A 24,179-nucleotide genomic window follows, 5' to 3' on the forward strand; every position below is an offset into this window, starting at 1 on the left:
CTATTTACCACAGGAGGAGGGCTGGCGCTTCCCTAATTATGCAATTCTATGTAGCTCCATAGTCCAAGGGCGACAGTATCTATTTTGTGGTCTGATGTTCAGCCAGCACCATATATGTATGTTGCCTCCAAATGAAATGGGCATCCAGTGACCAGCACACATGTCTAGAATTCGATGCCTGGCCTTCCAGAGACCAGCAGTATTTTTTCATAGTCATCTGATAAAGACAGACTTGCACTCCAAGGGCCCTAACGTGTTATAGTTTAGATCTTATTTCCTAGTTCAGAGTTTTCAGTCACTTCTACTTTTCTCCTCCTTATTGTTGGGAGTGACTCATTTTTAGACCTTTTCTAGAGCTCATATTCTTAACTGAGGATTTGTACAATCTATCTTCCTAATGTAAATTCACTTTCAACCCCCACTAGTTGTAAATTTCTGTTAAAAATATGTAGAATATGAACGTTTTCATTTGAACCCGGAGAGTTCCAAAGTCCCTTGCATCTAAAAGTGCCACAAGTTAGAACTTGAAATTGTTCAAGTACTAAGAGAATCAGCAGTTCGTTATATTTACTATCTTTTGTAAACAAATTAATGTTATGAATAATGCAGCTTACAATTCCGCATTTTGTGAATAAAACATAATTGCTAATAAACACCATTTTGGAGTTCTCTATGCAAATAAAGACACCAGAGTTCAACGTGGTCATTCTGGCAATTTTGTTTTTGCTTTGAAACTGGATTGTGTTCCATAAACATTTTTGTTAAATGAATTGCTGCACCAAATAAATGGGTCCTATTTAAAATGCAACCCAGACCCATACCCCCAACAAAGAAGTCTTTAGATGTAAACATTTTTAAATAGACAGAAGAACCTAAGATAACATAATTGGAAAAGGTAGTAACACCATTCTCAGCTCCAATCCCAGGGACACATCATGTCTGAATGGCCACAGATAAATGAAAAGTACCTGAGATCGTTCCCCAAATATCTTGAAGAGAATATTAAGAGGGATTCAACTGTTATCTCATATAACATCTTTAAAAAATCGTCTCCTATAATCTCCAGATAACAGCTCACAGGTCTGCTGGGGCATTTCATTGTCTAAATCACTCTCTCTACTCTTTTTTTTAAAGTTTATTTACTTATTTTGAGAAGGGGGTGGGGAGGGAGAGAATCCCAAGCAGGCCCCCTGCTGGCAGCATAGAGCTCAAGGAGGGGCTGGAACCCATGTACTGTGAGATCATGACCTGAGCTGAAATCAAGTGTCAATCACTTAATCTACCCAGGCACCCCCTCTAAATCACTGTCTCTAAATGTCTGGTTCCCCACTCTGTCCAAAATCCACTAGCTAACTGTTCTATCGATTCCCCCTTTATTTCACCGTGACTCTTTGATCACGTCTCTCCTTTCATTTACTCAAATACAATCAGCAAAGCTCAGGTCTAAGGCTTGGAAAGACAGGTGGGTAGGATGGAGGGAGACAGAGGGAGAAAGACAAAATTTCTCTCCTTTGAATGGAGGCTGTGGAGAAAATGGACTCACATGTTAGGCGATCCTATTCCGTGACAAAATTTAAAACTAAAATGAAATCTAGTCACCTTCAAATGGACTTACAAATACAGGGCTTTTTCCCATTTTATCCTTTTCTTTTCCGCCTTTGCCTGCATCCCACTTTTCTGCATTTATGTCGGCTTCATTCCATTCTGGCCAGATCGGGAACTTCCCCTTCTTCTGCTCAACGGAGCCAGGTTGCACATTACCGCCAAAAAGGTACTGACTAGAGACAGAGCAAGGAGGCGAGTTAGTTTTAATTTGAATCTCTAAGGTAAAATATTGGATTAATTGCATGGTAGACATTTAATTATCTTGTCAGCATCCATGTTAATGACATTTTTCGATATAATCTTACCTGTGGCAGATGGCATCCACAGGTTAACGTTCAAAAGACTGAAATACCCAAAGAGATTATTCCACAAACAAATCTTGAGCTTTAGACCCTACTAACTAATGCAAGACACTCATGATAAACACATAAGATGCCATAAATGGGAATATTTCTATACAGTTCACACTTGAAGAAAATCCTTTATGCGTATAATATTAAAAGCTTTTTGAAAATCAGCACAGATATAATTTTGATGCTTCCCAAGATAAAAGTGCTATGTGATCATTATTTTAAAAGAAAAAAATTCTTAATTAGATAAGTAGGAAAGACATACCCACCCCATTCTAGAATCCACATTGTTGACAACTGTCCATTCTTTCAAATTAGTGGGAAAATATATGCATTTCTTCTTCAAAACATCATTCAGCTTATTCTTTTTATTGACTGTTTTTCCCACTTACCAGTATATTGCAAATAGTTCCCATGTCAATGAGAATTTAACTAAATACAAATTTAATGATTGCAAACTATCCCATCACATGAATTTACAGCCTTTCATTTAATTAAGATCCTATAGCGAAAAATTTGAAAGTTTTGATTTGAATTTTGTGTTCCCTATTATAAATGAGACTGTAGGGTTATCCTTATTGACAAATCTTTGCAGACATTATTTTTTTTTCTTAAAATTTGTTTATTTATTTTTTGAGAGAGTGGGGGGTGGGGGTGGGCAGAAAGAGAGGGAAAGCAGCATGGAGCACACAGCAGCATGGAGCCCAACACGGGGCTGGACCTCACAAACCGTGAGACCATGGCCTGAGCCAAAATCTAGAGTTGGACGCTTAACCGACTGAGCCACCCAGGTGCCCCTTTGCAGAAATTATTAATTCTTTTATTAGTATAGATTTTTATAAGAAGACTTACTGTACCTAAATATATGCATATTTTAAATTTGTGATATATTTTGACTAATTAGCTACAGAGAAGTTGGACTTGTTTTTTTACTCTTATTATTAATCTATGACAATTTCCAATCTCTAAACCTTGACTTTCACTTTTTTTTATTATTGTAAATTTTAAAATCTAAAATACGCATCTTGCTTAATTTTTCAAGTTTTAACAAGTGAGTGAGTTTAGAACCCTGTTCTCAATCCTGGGATAAGCAGTGAACAAAACAGACTAAAATCTTTACCCTTATGGAGTTCTTACTCTAGTGGGTGGAGACACAAAAACACAGCATAAATTAAGTAAAATATATAGTACATTCAAAAGGGGAAAATGCTAGGGGTAAATATAAAATAGGAAGGGGAAACTAAAGAGTTAAGGTACAGAATTTTTAACACAGTGGTTAAGGAAAGTGGTCCATAATAGGACCATATTTAAGTAAATAGTGAAAGAAACTAAAAAATTAAGCTGTGTGGATCCGTGGAAAGACTGTTCTGGATACAGGAACGCGGCAAGTACGAAGAGCAAGAAAGAGTTTTCTACATGCAGAGAGTGTCCTGGCTTCTGTGAAGAAGAAAAATATCAGTGTGGCTGAGGGGCAGTAAAAGGAGATCGTTTCAGAGAGGTGTCTGGAATGAAGAGAGTATACGGGTGATCTCAGCTAAAGGAAGGACTGGGTTTGCCTAAGTGAGGTGGGAAAAGCCAAAGGAGAGTTTCAAGCAGGGAGTTTTATAATCGTTCTTGCTGCAGTGTCGAGAAAAGCCCAAGGGAAACAAAAGAGAGAATTTAGAAGGCACTAAAATACCATGTGAGAGCTAATGGTGACTTGGACCAAAATGCTAACAGTAAAGGAGGCAGGAAATAATCCCCTGTTTTTAAGAGAGAGCCAGTAGATTGAATTGATATTTGCTGCAAGATAGAAGACTGTGGGATGGGGCAAAACTGAGGTAAGGAATAAAGCAGCATTTCACTTCTGAATGAGTTGCGTTCTAAATGTTTGTCACACGTTTGTGGACATGTTGAGTAGTCAGTTAGATGTAGGATTCTGAGGCTTTAGGAGATAGAATTAGTGAAAATCTGAGTCATCAGCATTTAGATGATATTTAGAGTCTTAAGACTGGATTAAATCACCAAGAAAATTACTATACCTAAGGAAAGGCACTCCCAAGAATGCTATTCAAAACACCCAACATTCCTGGTAAGGAATGAGCATGTCAATCCTCAAAGCCTCCAGTTCCAGTTATGCCAGATCTTATTCACCTAACTAGAGGGGTCAGGGATGTAGTAGGGTTCTCAGGGTAGGTCAGGGACCTAGGGAAGGAGGCAGAAATATCTGGGGCTAAGGGGTTTTGGTAAGGTTATTGTTAAGGCTATTCAACAATCAAATGAAAATATTTCAATATTCTAACGTCGACAGTTGTATACCTGCCCTGATACTCCATGTTAAAAGTCTGAAAGAGTAGGAAGAAAACTGAGGAAAGCAGTCAATGAGTGTGGTAGACAGAATAACCCGCCCCCATCAATATATCCACACCATGATCACCAGAATGGTGAATAGATTACCTTCCATGGCAAAAGAGGTATGCAAACAACTTACAGTATTTGAGTTGGGAGATTATCCTGGATTATCTGGGTGGCCTCAATGTAATCTCCAAGGGTTCTCAAAAGTCCAAGAAGGAGACAGAAGTACTCAGAGGGAGATCCAGAAGAATAAATAGAAAAGGAGAAGATTGAGCAGATGGCTCATCAGTCCTGTTTTCCATTTCCTACATTTCCCACACTACTTTGCAATTTGGCTGGTACTTTGTGGTGGTGTTTTGGACAATGACATGTGGGGGAAACATGTTGTATCCTACCTTGAGGCTCATAAAACATCCTGTGAGATACTTGTCAGCATGACTCAATCCTTCAGGGAATATCTTAGAAAATGGTAATGCCACAAGATGAAGGGAGCCAAGAATCCTCATAGAGCACATACAAAGCCACTACTAAACTCCTGATCATACTCTAGTATAAATGAGAAATACCCTTTGGTGTGTGATTTGGGGGTTGTGTGATATTAGAGCTAGCATTGATTACTTCCTACTTGCACTCTGATGTTGTAATTAGCATTGATTATTAACATTGACAAATATATAGGGTAATTCCCTTTTTAGGAGTTGATCTTTTCTATCTTTAATCATTGTAAACATATGCATGGTAAATTACTTATAGATTATTTTTCTATTATCTTAAGTTTTTGACACTTGATTCATTTTTTATCGTTGTGATTTCTGCCTATTTTTTTTGTATATTCTTGTGTTTGAGGACACTATTATTATCAGCCTATCCTTATCAGGGTTTTCTTTTCCTCCAAACCCCTTTCCCCAAGGCAATCCTGTATTGAAAGAATGTGTTTTCAATGTAATATAGAATTTTCTTCTGTCAGTGATCCCAAATAAATATGCCATCCAGGAACCCATAGGTCCTTTAAAATCAGATCTCAAACCTACATAACTCTCAGTCCAAAGGTTTTCATTTCTCAAGAAAGATTTGTTTTTTTTTTCCCCCAGACACTAAGCATAGAAAAGCTAGCCTTCTTATAACCTAAGATTCTAAAGCAGATTTTCTTATTCACCTTTTTAAAAAAAGATCTAAACTCTGGAAAGTCATGCCTTTACCTAAGGCTGGAACACTCCCTTTCCTCATTTGTCCTATCTATGTTAAAACAAAATACTCTATTTTCATAAGACTCCCTAAGGAAGTTACAGCCTCAGCTTAGAGTTACAACATCCTGACTTTCAGTTCCCTCCTCATTTCTGGATTCTGAATATTTTTATTTCTCCCTTTTTTTTAATGTTTATTTATTTTTGAGAGAGAGAGAGAGAGAGAGAGAGCAAGCAGGGGAGGGGCAGAGAGAGAAGGAGACACAGAATCCCAAGCAGGCTCCAGGCCCTTAGCTGTCAGCACAGAGCCCGACGTGGAACTCGAACTCACAAACTGAGAGATCATGACCTGAACTGAAGTCAGATGTTTAACTGACTGAGCCACCCGGGCACCCCCCGAAGATTTTTATTTCTTTATGTAGGCATTTGTAGGTATCATTTTTTTTTTTACCTTAATCCACCATCTTGCTGGAAAAGAGAGGTTGAAAATATATGTATTGTAAAGCAGTGTTTCTAAATAGCATGTAAGAAAATAGGAGAGAAGGATGACAATAGGGAGAGAGGGAAAATTTTCATAATATTAATTAAAAATCAAGATACAAAATAGTACATTATAGTACATCTGTTTTATTGATTGTTGGGACAAACTGTACAGATAAAAAGAAATTGGTGGTTTTGTATCCATCAAAACCATGATAAAATTTACCTCATTCAGGAAGCTCAGAATTTTAAAAGTTATTTTTGTAAAAGGAAGATCTAATTTCCTTAAAAAAATAAATAAAGGCTTTGCTAAGATTATGTTTTGCTTTCCTCTTCATTCTGTCAAGTGTAAGTAAATGTTCTGTCTCCCTCCCTTAAGCTATTAAGCTTTATCACTAATTGGCCTACTTTCTTTGTAACATGTCAAATTTGATTCCATCTATATCGAAGATCACTTAAAAAGACGTTTATTTGAGGTATCTTATACCAGCTCAATAGCTCACCTATATTGCTACATGCACAATATAAACAGTGGTCAAATATAGCCCAATGTCAAACATGTTGTAGACTTCAAAAGATCATGCACAAATATGTGGCTTTTGAAACTCTCAGCACAATATGCCTTTGACGTTCACTGCCAGAATGTACGTACTGCTCTAGTATAGTTGAAATCCTTAAATATTCAAAGCATCTTATTCCTGGTCTCATCAATTCTGAGAACAAGCTAATCTTTAAACACAGAAGTAACTAGGAATTTTGAAGATTTAGGAACTGGTAATACTGGGAAATAAATGTGGCCAAGTTCCAGAAAAATCAAATATGCAAAGAAATCAAACCTGACATCCTGAAAACTCAGGAGGGTACAGAGTTATCTAAATCACATAGCAGTACACCCACGTACTAGAAGATGATTCAATCCATTAAAATTACAATTTGTAAAACAGATTTGAAAGATAAGTATATCCTCTACATATATGGCTAAATACTTCCTTCTACACAGTGAGTCTAAGTATGCTATTGAAATAGGGTAAGTGTCACTGGAGATTTTAGGAGAGGCTAGAATTTCATGATCAAAAGCCGTGGAGGGGCTCGTGGGTGGTTCAGACGGTTAAGCGTCTGACTTTGGCATAGGCCATAATCTTGCAGTTCATGGGTTCGAGCCCCACATTGGACTCTGCACTGACAGCTCAGAGCCTGGAGCCTGCTTCGGATTCTGTGTCTCCCTCTCTCTCTGTCTGCCCCTTCCCTGCTCATGCTCTGTCTCTCTGTCTCAAAAATAAATAAACATTAAAAAATTAAAAAAAAAAAAACATTGTAAAATGTGAATGGGTGTTTGCCAGAGGCAGGAGGTGGGCCAAATGGGTGAAGGTTGTCAAAAGGTATAAATTTCCAGTTATAAAATAAGGGAGTCGTGAGGTTGTAATGTACAGCATGATAACTACAGTTAATAATACTTTACTGCATATTTGAAAGTTGCTAAGGGAGTAGGTCTTTAAAGGTCTCATCACAAGAAAAAATTTTGTAACTGTATGTGGTGACCGATGTTAACTAGACGTATTGTGGTCATCATTTCTCAATACATGCAAATATCAAATCATTATGTTGTACACCTGAGCTAATATAATGTTGTATGTAAATTACATCTCAAGTGAAAAAAGAAGTCAATGGACTAAATACAGAAAGAAACTGTAGTGGTGGGTAGGGGGTTGAGATAGCATAATCTACAAGTGGAATTTGATTTGAGCTGTGGTAGTCCACGCTTAAAAAATCTGTAAGTCTGTTTTGGAAAAGCAGCTAAATTTACCCTGTAAATGTCAAGAGGCCAGTAATAGGTTTCATGAATGAGTGAGTGGCTACAGCTACTAATGAGCTCCTGGCTTTGAACTAAAGCCAGGTATATGGCTTTATATGTGGTATATTCCCCCTATGGTTTATGGCACAACAGGCAACATGCCAATTTCCTGTCATGATGTGAGGAAATAGGTTGGCCAAAACAAATTAAAAAATGGGAATAGGAGGTGGCCTCTACCACAGTGGGTGTGGTATCAGGGGTAGCACTTCCCACATGGGAGAAAAGACTTCCACCTCCCAAACTTAAGGTTTGGGTGGGGGCGGGGTAATATAAAAATGCACCTCCTAATCAGAAAGGACGCTGCTTTTACACTGGAGCAGCGTGCTAGAGACCTCCTAGTGGTCCTTTAGCCACTTAGTGTGGACAGGTCCTGGGGTTTTTAGAGAGGATCAACATTCAAAAGGAAGGAGATATTCCTCATAAATCTCAAAAAAGCAACTATTTATCAACTGATAAGGAAGTATTTCAATTTTGGAACAACTGTCCTCTCTTTTTCAATAGTGTATCACGACTGGATGATGGCAATGGGTAAGGAGTGAATCATTCTGGAAAACCATCCAAACCACATGACAAAGAACAGTATACATGAGTCTAAAATAGCTATAAAATATGAACTAAAAAACTAACATTAAAAAGCAAAAAAAAGAAATGGAAAATTATGAAGGACAGTCGGTAAATAAATCAAAAGAAAGAAATCCAGCCAAGAGAAATAATGTAGCAAACTTAAAAGATATTTAAATATGTTTAGAATTGCCAAAAAAATAAAGGAGGGAAAGTTCTGCTTTGCAATGAGTGCAAAAAGGTATTAAGCAAACATATGACAAAGAAGATCAATGTGAACAGAGAGATACTGGAAAATTTTAGCAATGACAACTTCAGCTGTTGAAAGAATAGACTAAATAAAGCCAAAGAAAGGAGAAGACTAGTGATTTAGAAGGTAATTTTTTTTGGAGGAGCCAAGATGGCAGAACAGCATGGAAGTTTTTTGTGTCTCATGTCCATGAAATACAGCCAGACCAACACTAAACCATCGTACACACCTAGAAAACTGATTGGAGGAGTAACACAACAATCTGCACAACCTGAACCACAGCATTCGGCAGGTATGTGGCACAGAGAGGTGAACTTGGGAGGAGAGAAGCCAGCGGCGGGCAGGGAACCGCCTTTGCAGGCAGAGAAAGGACCGGGGGGGGGGGGGGGGGTAGAATACGGGAAAAGCACCCCTCCCCAAAAGCAGCTGGAGAGCAAGTGGAAAACTGGAAACAGCCACAGGGCCTAAACTAAAAAGAGAGAAAAGGAGAGGTTTTAAATTCCATTAAGACTGTAAACAAGGGAAGCGCAAAGCCTACAACTCCGCAGCTCTATACCTGGCGGTGCTCTAGTGGGAAGGGCGAATCCCCAGGAACAGAGTGGGGTCCGGGAGGTTCTCGGGCCACACATAGAAAAGCGGCTCCACTGCTGGAAGCACATTTGGTGGAGACTGTTGAAGCCACCTGGTCCCAGCAGACCCCAGAAGGTGGCCACATTCGCTGGTGCTGGAACAAGGTCGTTAAGGGTGAAGCCTGGTGCCAGATGTGTGTTGTGATTTTCCACGATCCCTGAAAAGCTGCTGCTACACTATCTCGAGAACTTTTTCTGGGGTGGGCTGGCACCTGGCCACAGTCTTGGGGCACCGGCAGTAGCAGGATCCAGCAGGCGCTCCTGGGTGCAGCCGGCATTCCGGCCATTGCTCGGTGAGACCCTCCCACAGAGGGCGGGACGGGTCAAAGCCGCAGTCCTTCGGAAGTAAGGGGCCAGGGAAAACAGCCGCATCTGAGACAAAACTCGGGAGAGAGGTACTGCCTGGGGCTTGGTCGCGGACAGTGAAAAAGCGGGGAGTGGATGAAAGCTGAAGACAGAGGACGGGTGTGCGATTGCTGATCAGTGAGAACAGAGTTCCCACACTGGAGACTGGGTGACTCCATTTTCCCTGCCCCCATGCACGCAAAGATGCATCTATGCAACAATCCACCCCAGTAGGCTAGCAGCGCCATCTAGTGGAGAACAGAGCCGTTACACTGAGCTCACCCAACTGGGCCAAGCTTGCTCTTCAACAACACAAGTTTCACCGCCTACTTAGTTTATGGACTATAAAGCACTTCATAGTCTGACTTCTTGGGGAAAAACGAAGTCATTTCAGTGCTATTTTCATCTATTAGCAGGTCCCTCTATTCAATTTTCTTTCTTTTTTTTCCTCTCTTTTACACTATACTTTTTCTTGAATACAGAAAGAGAAAAAATTCATTTTTATTTTCAATTTTTCTTAAAAATATTTTTCTTTAATTTTTTACCCTATTTCTTACTTTTGTGTATTTTTTTTTCAAATTCTATCTTACTTCCATCATTCTATTTTAGTCTACTTCAGTATATTCCCCTTTTCAAATGTTCAAACAATTTCCTTCTTTTCTTTTTTCTTTTTTCTCTTTTTCATTTCTTTTCTTTTTCTTGAATGCAGAAAGTGAAGAACTTCATTTTTACTTTCAGTTTCTATTAAAAATATTTTTCTTTAATTTTTTAACATATTTTTTGCTTTTATGTAATTTTTTTCAAATTCTATTTTACTTCCATCATTTTATTTTAGTCTACTACAGTGTATTCACCCTTTCAAATTTTCAAATGATATCTTTTTTCTTTTTCCTTTCTTTTCTTTTTCTTGAATAGAGAAAGAGAAAAAAATTCATTTTTATTTTCAATTTTTATTAAAAATATTTTTCTTTATTTTTTTCCTACTATATTCTTTACTTTTGTGTACATTTTTTCAAATTCTATTTTACTCCCATCATCTCATTTTAGTCTACTTCAGTGCATTCATTTTTTCAAATTCTCAAATGATTTCCTTTTTTTTCTCCCTTTTTTTTCTCTAATCTGCCAAACCACTTTCAACACCCAGACCAGAACAAACCTAGGATCTAGCACATTTATTAGATTTGTGTGTGTGTCTGTGTGTTTTTAATTTTTTAATTTTAATATTTTTTTAATTTTAATTTTTTATTTTAATTTTTCTACCTCATTAATTCCTTTTCTCCCTTCAAAATGACAAAACGAAGGAATTAACCCCAAAAGAAAGAGCACAAAGAAACAACCAGGGATTTAACCAACACAGATACAAGCAAGATGACTGAACCAGAATTTAGAATCACGATAATAAGAATACTAGCCGGAGTTGAAAATAGATAAGAATCCCTTTCTGCAGAGATAAAAGAAGTAAAAACTAGTCAGAATGAAATTAAAAATGCCATAACTGAGCTGCAATCATGGATGGATGCAGTGGTGGCAAGGATGGACGAGGCAGAACAGAGAATCAGCGATATAGAGGACAAACTTATAGAGAATAATGAAGCAGAAAAAAAGAGGGAGATTAAGGCAAAAGGGCATGATTTAAGAATTAGAGAAATCAGTGACTCATTAAAAAGGAACATCATGGGGTGCCTGAGTGGCTCAGTCGGTTAAGCAGCCAACTTCGGCTCAGGTCATGATTTCGCGGTCCGTGGGTTTGAGCCCCGCGTCAGGCTCTGTGCTGATGATAGCTCAGAGCCTGGAGCCTGTTTCAGATTCTGTGTCTCCCTCTCTTTGACCTTCCCCCGTTCACGCTCTGTCTCTCTCTGTCTCAAAAATAAAAATAGGGGCGCCTGGGTGGCTCAGTCGGTTGAGCGTCCAACTTCAGCTCAGGTCACGATCTCACAGTCTGTGGGTTCGAGCCCCGCATCGGGCTCTGGGCTGATGGCTCAGAGCCTGGAGCACACTTCCGATTCTGTGTCTCCCTCTCTCTCTGCCCCTCCCCTGTTCATGCTCTGTCTCTCTCTGTCTCAAAAATAAATAAACATTAAAAAAAATTTAAAAAAATAAAAATAAAAATAAACGTTAAAAAACAAAGTTTATTTTAAAAAGGAACATCAGAATCATAGGGGTCCCAGAAGAGGAAGAGAGAGAAATAGGGGTAGAAGGGTTATGTGAGCAAATCATGGCAGAAAACTTTCCTAACCTGGGGAAAGACACAGACATCAAAATCCAGGAAGCACAGAGGACCCCCATTAGATTCAACAAAAACCGACCATCAACAAGGCATATCATAGTCAAATTCACAAAATACTCAGGCAAGGAGAGAATCATGAAAGCAGCAAGGGAAAAAAAGTCCCTAACCTACAAGGGAAGACAGATCAGGTTTGCAGCAGACCTATACACAGAAATTTGGCAGGCCAGAAAGGAGTGGAAGGATATATTCAATGTGCTGAATCAGAAAAATATGCAGCCATGAATTCTCTACCCAGCCTTTCAAAATAGAAGGAGAGATAAAAAGTTTCCCAGACAAACAAAAATTAAAGGAGTTTGTGACCACTAAACCAGCCCTGCAAGAAATTTTAAGGGGGACTCTCTAAGGGGAAAAAAGATGAAAATATAAAGAAAGAAAGAAAGAAAGAAAGAAAGAAAGAAAGAAAGAAAGAAAGAAATACCAAAAGCAACAAAGATTAGAAAGGACAAGAGAACACCACCAGAAAATCCAACTCTACAAGCAACATAATGGCAATAAATTCATATCTTTCAGTACTCACTCTAAACGTCAATAGAGTCAATGCTCCAATCAAAAGACATAGGGTAACAGAATGGATAAGAAAACAAAATCCTTCTATATGCTGTTTACCCACTTTAGACCTAAAAACACCTTCAGATTGAAAATAAGGAGATGGAGAGCCATCTATCATGCTAATGGTCAACAAAAGAAAGCCGGAGTAGCCATACGTATATCAGACAATCTAGACTTTAAAATAAAGACTGTATCAAGATATGCAGAAGGGCGTTATATCATAATCAAGGGGTCTATCCACCAAGAAGACCTAACAATTGTAAACTATGCGCCAATTGTGGAAGCACCCAAATATATTAATTAATCACAAGCATAAGGAAACTCACTGATAGTAATACCATAATAGTAAGAGACTTCACCCCACTCACAGCAATGGACAGATCATCTAATCAAAAAATCAACAAGGAAACAATGGCTTTGAATGACACACTGGACTAGATGGACTTAACAGATATATTCAGAACATTTCATCCTAAAGAAGCAGAATATACATTCTTCTCCAGTGCACATGGAACATTCTCCACAATAGACCATATCCTGGGACACAAATCAGCCCTACGTAAGTACAAAAAGATCGAGATCATACTGTGCATATTTTCAGACCACAACGCTATGAAACTCCAAGTCAACCACAAGAAATAATTTGGAAAGGTAGAAAATACTTGGAGACTGAAGAACATCCTACTAAAGAATGAATGGGCTAACCAAGAAGTTAAAGAGCAAATTAAAAAGTATATGGAAGTCAATGAAAACGATAACACCACAACCCAAAACCTCTGGGAAACAGCAAAGGTGGTCATTAGAGAAAAGTATATAGCAATCCAGGCCTTTCTAAAGAAGGAAGAAACATCTCAGATACACAACCTAACCTTATGCCTTAAGGAGCTGGAAAAAGAACAGCAAATAAAACTCAAAACCTGCAGAAGACAGGAAATAATAAAGATTAGAGAAGAAATTAATGCTATTGAAACAAAAACAAAAACAAAAAATAAACAAACAAACAAACAAAAACAGTAGAACAGATCAATGAAACCAGAAGCTGGTTCTTTGAAAGAATTAATAAAATTGATAAACCACTAGCCAGTTTGATCAAGAAGAAAAAGGAAAGGACCCAAATAAATAAAATCAAGAATGAAAGAGGAGAGACCACAACCAACACAGCAGAAATAAAAACAATAATAAGAGAATATTATGAGCAATTATATGCCAATAAAATGACCAATCTGGAAGAAATGGGCAAATTCCTTGAAACATATACCCTACCAAAACTGAAACAGGAAGAAATAGAAAATTTGAACAGACCCATAACCAGTAAAGAAATCGAATTACTAATCAAAAATCTGCCATAAAACAAGAGCCTAGGGCCAGATGGCTTTCCAGGAGAATTCTACCAAACATTTAAGGAAGAGTTAACACCTATTCTCTTGAAGCTGTTCCAAAACATAGAAATGGAAGGAAAACTTCCAAGTTCTTTCTAAGAAGCCAGCATTACCTTGATTCCAAAACCAGAGATCCCCCCTAAAAAGGAGAACTATAGACTAATTTCCCTGATGAACATGGATGCAAAAATCCTCAACAAGATATTAGCCAACTGGATCCAACAATACATTAAAAATATTATTCACCACTATCAAGCGGGATTTATACCTGGGATGCAGGGCTGGTTCAATATCTGCAAAACAATTAACGTGATTCATCACATCAATAAAAGAAAGGACAAGAAACATATGATCCTTTCAATAGATGCAGAGAAAGCATCTGACAAAACACAGCATCCTTTCTTGATAAAAACCCTCAAGAAAGTAGGGATAGAAGGAGCACACCTTGAGATCACAAAAGCCACATATGAACGACCCAATGCTAATATCATCCTCAATGTGGAAAAACTGAGAGCTTTTCCCCCAAGGTCAGGAACAAGACAGGGATGTCCACTCTAGCCACTGTTATTCAGCATAATATTGGAAGTCTTAGCCTCTGCAATCAGACAACACAAAGAAATAAATGGCATATTTCACCCAAAGAGGTGAAAAATCTATACACTGAAAATTATAGAAGGCTTATGAAAGAAATTGAAGAAGACACACACACACAAAAAAAAGGAAAATGATTCCATGCTCCTGGATAGGAAGAACAAATATTGTTAAAATGTTCATATTACCTAAAGCAATCTGCATATTCAATGCAATCCCTATCAAAAGAACACCAGCATTCTTCACAGAGCTAGAACAAATAATCCTAAAATTTGTATGGAACCAGAAGAGACCCTGAATAGCCAAAGCATCTTGAAAAAGAAAACCAAAGCAGGAGGCATCACAATCCCAGACTTCAACCTATATTACAAAGCTGTAACCATCAAGACAGTATGGTAATGGCACAAGAACAGACACTCAGATCAATGGAACAGAATAGAGAACTCAGAAATGGACCCACAAACGTATGGCCAACTAATCTTTGACAAAAATGGAAAGAATATCCAATGGAATAAAGACAGTTTCTCCAGAAATGGTGCTGGGGAAACTGGACCACGACACACAGAAGAATGAACCTGTACCACTTTCTTACACCAGACACAAAAATAAACTCAAAATGGATGAAAGACCTAAACATAAGACAAGAAGCCATCAAAATCCTCGAGGAGAAAGCAGGCAAAAACCTCTTTGATCTTGGCCACAGCAACTTCTTACTCAACACGTCTCTGGAGGCAAGGAAAACAAAAGCAAAAATGAACTACTGGGACCTTATCAAAATAAAAAGCTTTTGCACAGTGAAGGAAACAATCAACAAAACTAAAAGGCAACTGACAGAATGGGAGAAGATATTTGCAAATGACATATCAGATAAAGGGCTGGTATCCAAAATCTATAAAGAACTTAGCGAACTCAACACCCCAAAAACAAATAATCTAGTGAAGAGATGGACACAAGACATGAATAGACACTTCTCCAAAGAAGACAACCAGATGGCCAACTGACACATGAAAAAATGCTCCACATCACTCATCATCAGGGAAATACAAATCAAAACCACAATGAGATACTACCTCACACCTGTCAGAATGGCTAACATTAACAACCCAGGCAACAACAGATGTTGGCAAGGATGCAGAGAAAGAGGATCTCTTTTGCATTGTTGGTGGCAATGCAAGCTGGTGCAGCCACTCTGGAAAACAGTATGGAGGTTCCTCAAAAAATTAAAAATAGAACTACCCTACTAGGCATTTATCCACGGCATACAGGTGTGCTGTTTCGAAGGGACTCATGCACCCCCATGTTTATAGCAGCACTATCAACAATAGCCAAAGTATGGAAAGAGCCCAAATGTTCATCAATGGATAAATGGATAAAGAAGATGTGGTATATATGCAGTGGAGTATTATTCGGCAATCAAAAAGAATGAAATCTTGCCATTTGCAACCACGTGGATGGAACTGGAGGGTATTATGCTAAGTGAAATTAGTCAGAGAAAGACAAAAATCATATGTCTTCACTTATATGAGGACTTTAAGAGACAAAATAGATGAACATAACAGAAGGAAAATAAAAATAATAAAAAAACAGGGAGGGGGATAAAACAGAAGAGATTCATAAATATGGAGAACAAACTGAGGGTTACTGGAGGGGTTGTGGGAGGGGGGATGGGCTAAATGGGAAAGGGGCATTAAGGAATCTGCTCCTGAAATCATTGGTGCACTATATACTAACAAATTTGGATGTAAATTTTAAAAAATAAAACAAGTTAAAATAAAAGAAGGTAATTTTTTTAATCAAGTGTTTGAAACAGACCCCTTTTAAAAATATTTATTTATTTTTGAGAGAGAGAGAGAGAGAGAGAGAGAGAGAGAATGAGTGGGGGAGAGGCAGAGAAGATGGGGGACAGAGGATTTCAAGAGGGTTCCATGCTAACAGTAGAGAGCCTGATGTGGGACTCAAACTCACAAACCATGAGATCATGACCTGAGCCAAAGTCAGATGCTTAACTGACTGAGCCACACAGGTACCCCTGAAACACACTCTGTTTTTAAAAATTTTTTTTAATTTAAATCCAAGTTAGTTAAAATATAGTGTAATAATGATTTCAGGAGTAGAATTTAGTGATTCATCACTTACATGTAACACCCAGTGCTCATCCAACAAGTGCCCTCCTTAATGCCCATCACGCATTTCTCCCATCCCTCTACCCAACACCCCACCGGCAACCCTCAGTTTGTTCTCCATATTTAAGAGTCTCTTATGGTTCGTCTCCTCTCTGCTTTTATCTCATTTTTTCTTCCCCTCCCCTATGTTCATCTGTTTTGTGAAACAGACTCTTTTTGTTAATTAAAAAAATGTTTTTATTGTTTTTTGTTTATTTCTTTTTGAGAGAGGGACAGAGCACAAGTTGGGGAGGGGCAGAGAGAGAGAGAGAGGGAGACACAGAATCTGAAGCAGGCTCCAGACTCCAAGCTGTTAGCACAGAGCCTGATGTGGGGCTCAAACCACAAACTGTGAGACCATGACCTGAGTTGACGTTGGATGCTTAACCACCTGAGCCACCCAGGTACTGTGAAACAGATTCTTAACTAGAGAGAACAAACTGATGGCTACCAGAAGGGAGGTGGGTGGGTGTATGGGTGAAATAGGTGATAGGGATTAAAGAGTTCACTTGTGATGAGTACCGGGTGATGTATGGAAGTGTTGGATCACTATATTGTACACCTGAAACTAACATGAGACTGTAAGCTAACTAACTGAAATTTAAATAAAAATGTTTAAAAAATCCAGTGTTTGCATAGATAGATAAAGAGATAGAAACAGTGAACTGAACAGGTGGATAGATTGAAAAACTCCAGGGGCGCCTGGGTGGCTCAGTTGGTTGAGTTTCCACCTCTTGATTTTGCCTCAGGTCACAATCTTATGGTTCATGGGACTGAGCTGGCATAGGGCTCCAGGCAGACAGCACAGAGCCTGCTTGGGATTCTCTTTCCCCCCGTCTCTCTGCCCTTCCCCTACTCACGCATGCATGCTCTCTCCCTCTCTCTCTCAATATAAATAAATAATGAAAACATTAAAAATTTTTAAAAAGAAAAAAACCTCCAATGTATGCCTAATAGAAGACTCAGGCAGATAAATAGTTAAAATGGGGGTGGAGAGAAATATTAGAAGATTTGACTGCTGAAAAATGTTCAGAATTGATGGAAGACATGTCCTCAGATGGGAAAAAGTACATCAGGGAATAATAAAGGATAAATGGGAGGTCAGGGAATGGAAATCTGCATCCAGATAATTCGACTTAAATTGTAGGTAACTGATGAAAGTGAAAATCTATTTACATTAAAAAATGACAAGTTACCTTAATATAAAAACAATCAAATTGACAGCAATAACAGACACTGTAAAGCAATGAAGTGATATCTTTAAAGCTGAGGGAAAATAACTGTCAATCTTGGAATTAAGATCCACTTACACTCTTATTTAAAAGTGAAGCAGAAACATTTCTCTAAAATTAAATAAAAACATTTAAAATTATGAGTTTACCAGAATAGATTCCTACAAAAATATTTCCTGAAGGATTTATCTCAGGAAAACGGGAAATGAACCCAGATTGAAACTGGGGGCTACAAGTACTAATGGCAAACAAACAAGTCAACACATTTTGGTAGAATTCTGAAACGTATCTCCTACTAACACATAATGATAACAGTAGCTTTGTGTTTTTAAAAACTCTCAAAAATAAATGAGAGAACTAAAAAAGGGAATTCTGCTGGACACTGGTGTGCCTGTTTTTTCTTCAGGAATAATGCTGAGCAACTGTAGACTTTGTAGGAAAGTATTTGGAGATAACTGTATTTAAGAAAATAAGGATTGCCTTAGTCAGCTTGGGCTGCTGTAACAGACTACCAAAGACTGTGTGGCTTATAAACAATGGAAATTTATTCCTCAACAGTTCTGAAGGCCGGAAGTCTAACATCAAGGTGCCAGCATGGTCAGGGTCTGAGAAGAGCTGTCCTCTGGCTTGCACTGTGTCCTCACTGTGTCCTCATTGTGTCGTCACATGGTGGAAAGAGCTAAAAGACACGAATCCCATTCATGAGAGCGTCACCCTCATGACCTCATTACCTCTCAAATGCCCCATATTCAACACCATCACATTTGGATTAGGGTTTCCATATACAAATTTCAGAGTACACAAACATTCAGTCCCTTGCAAGGATACATCAAGAAACAAACTTTAAAAGTCCCAAACTGAGAAGGAACAGAAAGAGTGGCCCTTACATTAGGGAACAACTCACTGTAAGCTATGCCATCGGTAGACAAGAAACTGAGAATGCAGAATTATTTTCACGAAGATCAGATTGTTTTAACGAAGATCTGTCTGGAGACTAAAACATTTTAGAAGAATACCGTTTCAGAATGAGAAAGGAATCTCAATCAACTGACAGTTCACTTATTTTTAACTAACATTTATTGAACACCTATACTGTGACAAGCACTGTGCTAGATGATAGGGTTACAGACCCGTAAATATATATATATCTCTGCTCTTGAGTTTATTTTGGAATTCAAACAGGTAAACAGATTATCTCAATATAATGTGGTAGACGCAGAGATGGAAGTATTCACAGATGGCAAAGAGGGGGGCATTGTGCCTCATGTGAGGCAATTAGGAAAAACGTCCTGCGATAAATAGCATCTGAGCTGTTTTGAAAGGCAACGAGAAATTTTCCAGGTGGTAAAAGCAGAAAGGGCATCAGCAAGGAAAGAGAAGGACACAAGCAACCGAGTGGGTGCAGAGAACTAGGAGCTTTTCAGCACTGCATGAGCATGAGTAAAAAGCAGTGGGGGAATTAGGTTGGAGAGAAACACTAGGTCAGCAGGCAGGCAGCTCCCCACCGAGGGCCTTGCTGATGAGCTTGGACTTTGTTTTCTAGATAGTGTTGACTTGGCCCATTGCACAGAGATGAACATTTTATTATTAGATATATATAATTTAATGTTTACCCAGAATGGACCATCGGTTTAAAATAGGAAGCTTGAGGAAGAGTGAAGTTGCAATACAACCCAAAAGGGAGCACGGAGATAATAATTATGAAGATGTGATTTAAGATCATCCTTATCACATATGTAAGTTGCATTCTTTTAGTTAAAATTCTTACAATGAGACGTCTCTACTACAACAAAAAACAATCTTGTAGAAGATGATACACAGGGCAATTACATATAATCTGGGATTCCAGTTTTAAGGAAAGAATTATATCCATACTTACAATATGTGACTTGTGGATATATATGTGTAAATGCTGCTTTAACACCTCCCATCTTAATATTCAGAAATCAAATGTAAAATTTAAGTAATAAACCTAAGTGATATTATGTTCACGTCAATTAAAATAACAGGGACTGGATTTATCCTTCCACCTCAGACAACCAAACACCTGAGCAAAACATATGAAACTGATTTTCAGGACAGTCATCAAGTGTTGAGGGATGGTGATTCTGAAAACATGGGAAGCACATGAGGGGAGCCCTATCGTTGCCTTAGCTTATGATTGTGAGAGAAGTTTGGACTGCAGTGCAGAGAGAGGTAATCCAGGCATATCTCAGCAGATTCCTTGAGTAGAGGGGCAGATGAGAGTTTGGGGGAGACCAAGGCAGCTAGAGAACATTTCATCACAACACAATGTACATCCTTTTCAAGAATATACATTATATTTATCCAGATACACCATAATCTGAGACATAGGGTGTCTCAGCAAATTTAAAATAATCCAAGTTATGGGGCGCCTGGTTGGCTCGGTTAGTTCAGTGTCTGATTTCAGCTCAGGTCATGATTTCTTGGTTCGTGACTTCAAGTCCCACATCAGGTTCTATGCTAACAGTTCAGAGACTAGAGCCTGCTTCACATTCTGTGTCTCCCTCTCTCTCTGCCCCTTCCCTGCTCATGCTCTGTCTCTGTCTCTCTCTCTCAAAAATAAAGATTAAAAACATTTTAAATAATTCAAGTTGTAAAAAGTATCTTCTCTGACCAATGGAGTTATACTAGAAATCACTAAGAAAAAAATCTGAAAAATTCAAAGATATTTAGAATCTAAGCAAAACAATTATGATTAACCAATATGTTAAAGAAGAAATCAAAAAGGAAGTTAGGCAGTATTTGAGTTGAATGAAAATGAAAAAAAAAAAACATATTATGATTTACAGGATGCCACTAAAGCAATACATAAAGGAAATTTTATAGAAAAAATATCTGTATTAGGAAAGAATACAAGTCTCAAAACAATATATTCAGTTTCTACCTTAAACTAGAAAAGTATAAAGTAAATCAAATGAGGAAGTTAAGATTAGATCAAATCAACAAAAACAAAAAACAGAAAAATTATAGAGAAACATCAATGAACCCAAAATCCAGTTTTTGAGATCATCAAAATTAATCAAACTCTAGTCAGACTGATCAGGAATATAAGAGAGAAGACACAAACAACCAATATCAGAAGCTAACGTGGGGTCATCACTACAGATTCTAGATATTAAAAGGATAACAAATGGGGTAACTGAGTGGTTCAGTCAGTTGAGCACCCAACTCTTGATTTTGGCTCAGGTCATGATCCCAGAGTTCTAGGATAGAGGCCTGCACTGGGCTCCATGCTGAGTGTGGAACCTGCTTAGGATCCTCTCTCTCTCTCTTTCTCTCTCTCTCTTTCTCTCTCCTTCCCCCCCCCCCCACACACTCTGTCTCTAAAATAAAAAAAGATAATAAAGAAATATTACAAACAACTCTGCTTATATAGTCGATAACCTAGATGAAATGGATCAATTCCTTGAAGGATATAAACTAAGAATACTCACTAAAGAACAGATAGATTGAGTTGGACATACTGAATATCCATGTGTCTATTTAAAAAAGTGAATTTATCATTAAAAACTTGCCCAGCGAAGAAAACTTCAGGCCCCAATGGTTTCACTGGTGAAGTCTACTACATATTCAAGGGAAAAATAATACCCGTTCTACACCAACTGCTAGCAACAACACGGAAGAATATCAAAATAATTATAATGAGTGAAAGAAGTCATACAAAAAAGTTACATAGTTTATGATTCCATTTATATAAAACTCTAGAAAATGAAAACTAATCTATAGTGACAGAACACAGAATAGTGGTTGCCTGGAGACTGTAGTCAGGAAGGGACAGAAGGTAGGGATCACCAATACATCACAGAAACCTTCTTGAATGGTAGACCTGTTCATTATCTTAATCATGTTGACATTTTCACATGTGTACATGCACTTCAGAACTTATCAGAACATATCCTTTAAATATCTGTGATTTACTGCATATCAGATTTATATCAGTAAACCTACTTTTAAAAAGAAAGAAGAAAAAAAAAAACAAGACTGGGAGTAATAAGAGGCAACTTAAGGAAATTCCAAACAACATACTATGATAGCAATGTTATATGTTCCTAGAGTCATAATACACAGTAAAATTAAATCCACATTTTATGATATATTTGATTACTGAGTCGTATGCAGTAAAACATATTTCGTCTACATTTCTGTCTTTCATGTATACCTATTCCTGGTAAATTAAATGCCCTCCATAGTTTGGAAATGGGAAGAAGTCAAAACTATATAAATAATGATAGATAAATAATTGTATTCAATTGTATTTTACAATCCAATTTTTAATAGAACATGAATAAAATAACCTTTTAAAACTTAAAAACACATTAATCACATACCTTGCAAAGATGACAAAATGGTTTTTAAAAATTCTTACGTCAATTGAGATTATATAATACAGTAGAAAATGTATAAGAGTTGAAAACCTTCAAAGAAAACTTTAGCTGATACAAAGTCATTAGAGACTTTTGAGCAAAAAAAAAAAAAGAAAATCAGAATCTGATTTATATACACACAGTCCTATACGTGCTTTAATGATTTTATTTTCACTGTAGGGATTAAAACTTCAATAAAATGAGGGTCTGGAATTTTGCCATTGTTTTCTTCAAGCACGCTGTTCAGTGTAAAGACATGATTTTAGTCATAGTGGGAGGCAGTTTATTTGTGCAACGTGCAATCAGCATGCCTTCTGAAGTAGTGTCAGGAAGTATCCTGAAGGAATTAGAACATGAACGGAATTGCACAATCGACTTAATTTGCGTTGGGGCATTCTGAGCCAGCCATGATCTTCAGAAGTATCAAATAGGTAAGGAAATAAACTGCAATCTTAAAAAAAAGTTAAATTAAAAATAAAGCCAGGTTGTCGTGTTGACCTTTTATTCCCTTGGTTTCGTTCAAATTATTTAATTGGTGACTTAATTGTAAAAGTTCAACATTTATCTCTTTTTTTCAATACATTGTGCTTGAGTGAATATGAAGATCAGTAAGACTCGGTTTTATTCTCAAATAACTTAAAAGTAGTGAGAATAAATACACACAGGAAGGGAACTGCAAAGGCAAAAGCGGAAAGAGCTCAAGAAAAGTTAAAAACTCAGTGCTTTACCAGCACAGAAGAGGGGATAGTGGCTTCCAAGTTAGCAAATCAATGATGGCTGCGAGGAAAAGCAGGTCTTAAGACATGCATAGAATTATAGGGTAGGGTGAAAGCAACTGTAAGCAGAGAAAAGAGAATGGGGAGAGGCACAGAGACCGAAAAGTGGGAAAATGTAAATAGTATGTTAGTATTTGGTTGGTAACAGAAAATAGGAGGGAGTTGAAGCTGGTTGTGGCCCTATCAACCAGCTTGCTTGCTCTCTCTCTCAATCTCTCTTTTACTTTCTCCCTTCTTTCTTTCTTTCCTTTTTTTCTTTCCTTTCTTTCTTTCTAGCTTTCTTTCTTTCTTTCTCTCTCTCTCTTTCTTTCTTTCTTTTTTTCTCTTTTTTTTTTTTTCAAAGCAGGAACAACCTACTGGTGGAATAGGGTGTTAAGATTACTAACAGTATTGCATATAAAGAAGATTGGAAATTAGACTGAAGGACAAGGAAATTAGAACGCTTTTTCAGTGGTTCCACCTGGAGTTATTAAAGGCCCAAACTAGAAAATGACAAGGAAGAAAATTAAGCCTAAGCCAGGCTAGAGAAGAAATTTGAAGGTAAAATCAAAAGAACATAGAGACCACCTAGACGCAATGGGCAAAGAGGAGGGAAAAGTCAAGTACGACAGAACTGTGGCGTCAGAGTGTCAGCGAGGATGGTAACAAGATTCTTTAAAATGAAAGACATGGGAAATATGTACACTTGGGAGAAAACAAACAAACAAACAAAAAACATGACCTCCATTGTGGATATATTTAACTTGGAATAGTAGAGCACATCCAAGCAGATTTGTCCACTTGAACTTGAGCCCAATTACACAGTAAGTACCACTGATGCTAATTTAGTCGACTTTGATCAGGAATGACTGTTTTAGATGATCAAAGGAGAGATAAGAGAGGCAATGAGAGGAGAGGGAAGTAAGACCATTCCAGAATGACTTGATTTGGGGGGTAGAAGAAAGAAAACAAGACAGGTAGGCCGGAGAGAAAGGAGGCCTCTAGGAGAGGGCAAGAAAGGTGAGATTCAGCTGTAGTGACACATGCTCCCCTGTTAGGCAGCTGAACCCTCTGGAGGGACAGGAGGAACCGGGAGAGTAGAACAAGAAGTTTCTCACTCAAAAGCCCAAGTACGAAGGCCACTGGGATCTTAAGCTTCCCATTTGCCAGGATCTGACACCCTACCCTCCAGCCGCAAAGCTGGTATTTGTAAAGCACAAACATAAAACATGGTGTGCAAATACAT

At 37.9% G+C, this 24,179-nt stretch overlaps 1 protein-coding gene across 8 annotated transcripts in view; it reads right to left on the reverse strand.

The window, feature by feature from the left end:
* ADGB (androglobin) overlaps positions 1–24,179 on the reverse strand; it is a 164,754-nt gene that overhangs the window by 133,585 nt on the left and 6,990 nt on the right. For 7 of the 8 annotated variants that reach the window (XR_008298287.1, XR_008298286.1, XR_008298288.1 and 4 more), the window contains exon 2: positions 1,616–1,778. Coding sequence is in view for 2 of the 8 variants with exons in the window: in XM_027056687.2 (XP_026912488.2) it covers positions 1,616–1,778 (163 nt within the window). In the remaining 6 variants the exon portion in view is untranslated. Of the gene's footprint in view, positions 1–1,599; positions 1,779–24,179 lie in introns of those variants that run through there. The other variant, XR_008298289.1, reaches the window with a different exon arrangement.

The sequence above is a fragment of the Acinonyx jubatus genome, chromosome B2 (assembly GCF_027475565.1).
Source record: "Acinonyx jubatus isolate Ajub_Pintada_27869175 chromosome B2, VMU_Ajub_asm_v1.0, whole genome shotgun sequence".
In the NCBI taxonomy this organism is placed as follows: Eukaryota; Metazoa; Chordata; class Mammalia; order Carnivora; family Felidae; genus Acinonyx; species Acinonyx jubatus.